We start from the raw sequence: 4072 nt of genomic DNA on the forward strand, positions 1-4072 counted from the left end.
AAATCATTATGATGTTTGCCTTCTGAGTAGCCAATTTCTAGTGTTGGAATGGGTGTAAGAAATTGAGTGAAGTAAAGATTTGATGGACCAAATCATGAAATTAATCAGGAGGCCAGGAAATCATGTGAACATCATGCATGTTGAGTGCAGATTTCTCATGCTGTCAATCTTCCTGGCCTCCACTATACATTTGTGGGATATTTCAGATCTCAGTGACCTTTGAGGATGTGGCTGTGAACTTCACCAAGGAGGAGTGGGCTTTTCTGGATGCTTCCCAGAAGAACCTTTACAGAGATGTGATGCTGGAAGTCCTCAGAAACCTGGCTTCTATAGGTAATAATGATGGTTTAAAAATAATCAAATCGGAGAACTCATGTTTATTTTGGTCATTTATGTAGAAGGTGAAAAGGAAATCAGTTGATGAATTATTGAAGTATAAATGGCACCTACAGTTTGGCAAAGCATTTCTAGCTCCTAAATATTCATAAAGAGTGTTATATTCTCTCATTTTAGGTAACAAGTGGGTAGACAAGACCACTGAATATCAGATTGAAAACTGTGGAAGCAACCGAAGGTAACTGTACTCACAAGAGAAATTCATGAGGGAATCTGAGAACTGTCATATAATTTTTAAAGCAAACCAATGGAAGAAGTATGCATAATTTGAAATTTATTTATTCTTATAATATTTTTTACCAGAAATATGTACTTATCTGTAACAGGTATTCAATCTTTTCAAAGTATTTGACATGCAAAAAGTACTATTAAATCGCGTATGTGAATATGACTATGTAAATAATAGCCATAGAGAAGCTGTGTTGCAAAGGATTGTTTCCTTTCAATCTCTTTATTTTCAGGGAACTTTAACAAGTCAGAAAATCTAGCCTTTACATGATGTTGGTAGAAATGTAAAGACCCATAAATAAATAGAAAACTGTGAATGAGTTAGGTATCAATTATGTGCTGGTCACTTCTTCTTCAAAGAAGTCCTATGGTAAACTTCAAACTTTCCCCACAGAATAGTGTGGGGAAACCTTCCAATTGATTCCAATTCTTAATCAAACAAAGAAAAATTTTAATAGAGTAAATCCATGTGACTTCATTATGTGTGCAAAAGATTTCATATGTCTTTCATTCCTTCATAGGCACATCACATCTCACTCTGGACACAAATACTGTAAGCATGAAGAATGTGAAGAGAAACCATGTGAATTTAAACAATATAGGAAATCTCTGGTTTCTCTCAAAAGTGTTCACACACAAATGTTGTTACAAACTGGAGATAGACCACATGAAAGTACAGTATGTGGAAAAGTCATCAGTTGTTCCAATGACATTCAAAGACATGAAGAAACTCATACTGGGTGACAACCCTATGAATGTCAACAATGTGGTGAAGCATCTTCTTCTCTCCCAGGTGTTCAAAGACACATGATAACACACAGTGGAGGTAAACGTTTTCAATGTGAGGTATGTGGGAAAGCCTTTCATTTCTCCTCTTTATTTAGAAGACACGAAATAACTCATTCTGGAGAGAAACTCTATGAATGTAAACAAGATGGTCAAACCTTTATTTCACAGACAAGTCTTCAAAAGCACAGGATCACACACACAGGGAATGTACGTTTCAAATGTAAGGTATGTGGGAAAGACTTTGCTTATCCCAGATTACTTAGAATACATCAGAAAACACATACTGGAGAGAAGCCCTATGAATGCAAACAATGTGGAAAAGCCTTTGCTACATCCTCTGAGCTTAAGAGACATGGAATAACACACACTGGAGAAAAGCCCTTTAAATGTCAACAATGTGGAAAAGCCTTTGCTAGATCTGGTGACCTTCATACACATGGAAGAACTCATACGGGAGAAAAGCCCTATGTATGTAAACAGTGTGGAAAAGCCTTTGCTAGATCTTGTGACCTTCGCACACATCAAAGAACTCATACTGGAGAGAAGCCCTATGTATGTAAGCAGTGTGGAAAAGCCTTTGCTACATCCCGTCCACTTCATACACATGGAAGAATACATACTGGAGAGAAGCCTTATGAATGCAAACAATGTGGAAAAGCCTTTGCTGCATCCCATCTGCTTCATGCACATGTAAGAACACATACTGGAGAGAAGCCTTATGAATGTAAGCAGTGTGGAAAAGCCTTTGCTAGTTCTAGTTACCTTAAGATTCATGGAAGAACACACACTGGAGAGAAGCCCTATGAATGTAAGCAGTGTGGAAAAGCCTTTGCTAGATCTAGTCACCTTCAGATTCATGGAAGAACACACACTGGAGAGAAGCCCTATGAATGTAAGCAGTGTGGAAAAGCCTTTGCTAGGTCTAGTCACCTTCAGATTCATGGAAGAACACATACTAGAAAGAAAACCTTTGGATGTCAACAATGTGGAAAAACATTTGCTTCATCCCGTCATCTTCGCAGACATAGAAGAATGCATACCGGAGAAAAGCCCTATGAATGTGAACAATGTGGAAAAGCCTTTACTGCTGCCTATTACCTTCAGATACATAAACAAACTCATACTGGAGAGAGGCCCTATGAATGTAAGTGGTGTGGGAAAGCCTTCACTTGGTCCTCTCACCTTCACTCACATGAACAAACTCATACTGGAGAGAAGCCCTATGATTGTAAGCAGTGTGGCAAAGCCTTTGCTACATCTAGTAAACTTCAAATACATAGAATAGTGCATACTGGAGAGAAGCCCTATGAATGTAAGCAGTGTGGCAAAGCCTTTGCTACATCTGGTGACCTTCACAAACATGAAAGAACTCATACTGGAGAGAAGCCCTATGTATGTAAGGAGTGTGGCAAAGCTTTTGCTAGATCATGTGACCTTCGCAGACATGAAAGAACTCATACTGGAGAGAAGCCCTATGTATGCAAACAATGTGGCAAAGCCTTCACTCAGTCCTCTTACCTTCACTCACATGAACAAACTCATCCTGGAGAGAAGCCCTAAGAATGTTAGCAGTGTGGCAAAGCCTTTGCTAGATCCACAGACATGGAAGAATGTATACTGGAGAGGAGCTTAATGAATGTCAACAACGCCGAGAAGCCTTTGCCACATCTTGTTGGCTTCACACATGTGAAAGAACACATACTGCATAGAAATCGTATGAATGAAAACAATTGGTAACTCCTCTGTTATTACTGTTTCACTCATATACATGTAGGAAGTTTACTGGAGAAAAATCCTTTGAATGTGAAATATGGGAAATCAATATTTTATGTCATCCTCAAAGACATGAGATGCTCACACTGCTGAAAATGTGTGTTTGTGTGTATCTGTGTGTGTGTATGTTTGAGATAGAGATCGATCAATCAATTGATTAACTGGGGATTTAGTCTGGTGGTGCTCTACCACTGAGCTACATTCCAGTTCCTTTTTACTTTTTATTTTGAGACAGGGACTTGCTGAGTTTCTTAGGGTCTTCGTAAGGTGGTGAGGCTAGCCTCCAACATTGATTCTTCAGAATCAGCCTCTCGAGTCTCAGGAATTAAAGGCATACACCACCACATCCAACTGAATAACTTTTTAAATGTGAAAAATATCACAAATCATTCCATTTTCCCTGTTGCCTTCAAAGCCATTTCACTCACATTGAAAAACAAACCCTCTGAATTTGGGGGATTTGCTACATTCTGTCAGCTTCATTTCCTTTCTTATATATGAAAACACTCATGCAGAGAAGCCCTGTGAATGTGAGAAATGTGGGAAATCTTCTAGTTTTCTCATTTTTTTTCCTAAGGACTGGAAATATTGTTTTGGAATAAAAAGAATAAATCCTATGCAAGTAAGAAATATAAAGGGTTCAGCTGTTCTAGTTTTGTTCAGTTGTATGAAAGGACTATACTGTAGAAAATGCTGAGGATAAGCCATGTGGGGCAGTATTCAGCTTTCAGAGTTTTCTCCAAAGGCGTAAAAGAATTCACATCTGTGAAAATTCTTTTTCTATCTTTAAAAATTGCAGTAACACTTTCAACTTTCCAGGTCCCTTTGAACAGCATTTAAGAAATCACACTGGAGAAAAGCCCTGTATGTAGAAATGTGGTGAGAA

At 38.3% G+C, this 4072-nt stretch overlaps 1 protein-coding gene across 1 annotated transcript; it reads left to right on the plus strand.

Moving 5' to 3' along the window:
• Window positions 1–1431: 1431 nt before the first annotated feature.
• Window positions 1432–3856, plus strand: LOC144371263 (uncharacterized). Its single transcript, XM_078033672.1, has one exon. It carries the CDS (start codon window positions 1432–1434, stop codon window positions 2971–2973), a length of 1542 nt encoding a protein of 513 aa, XP_077889798.1. The 3' UTR covers window positions 2974–3856.
• Window positions 3857–4072: the final 216 nt, after the last annotated feature.

The sequence above is a fragment of the Ictidomys tridecemlineatus genome, chromosome 16, assembly GCF_052094955.1.
Source record: "Ictidomys tridecemlineatus isolate mIctTri1 chromosome 16, mIctTri1.hap1, whole genome shotgun sequence".
Classification (NCBI taxonomy): domain Eukaryota; kingdom Metazoa; phylum Chordata; class Mammalia; order Rodentia; family Sciuridae; genus Ictidomys; species Ictidomys tridecemlineatus.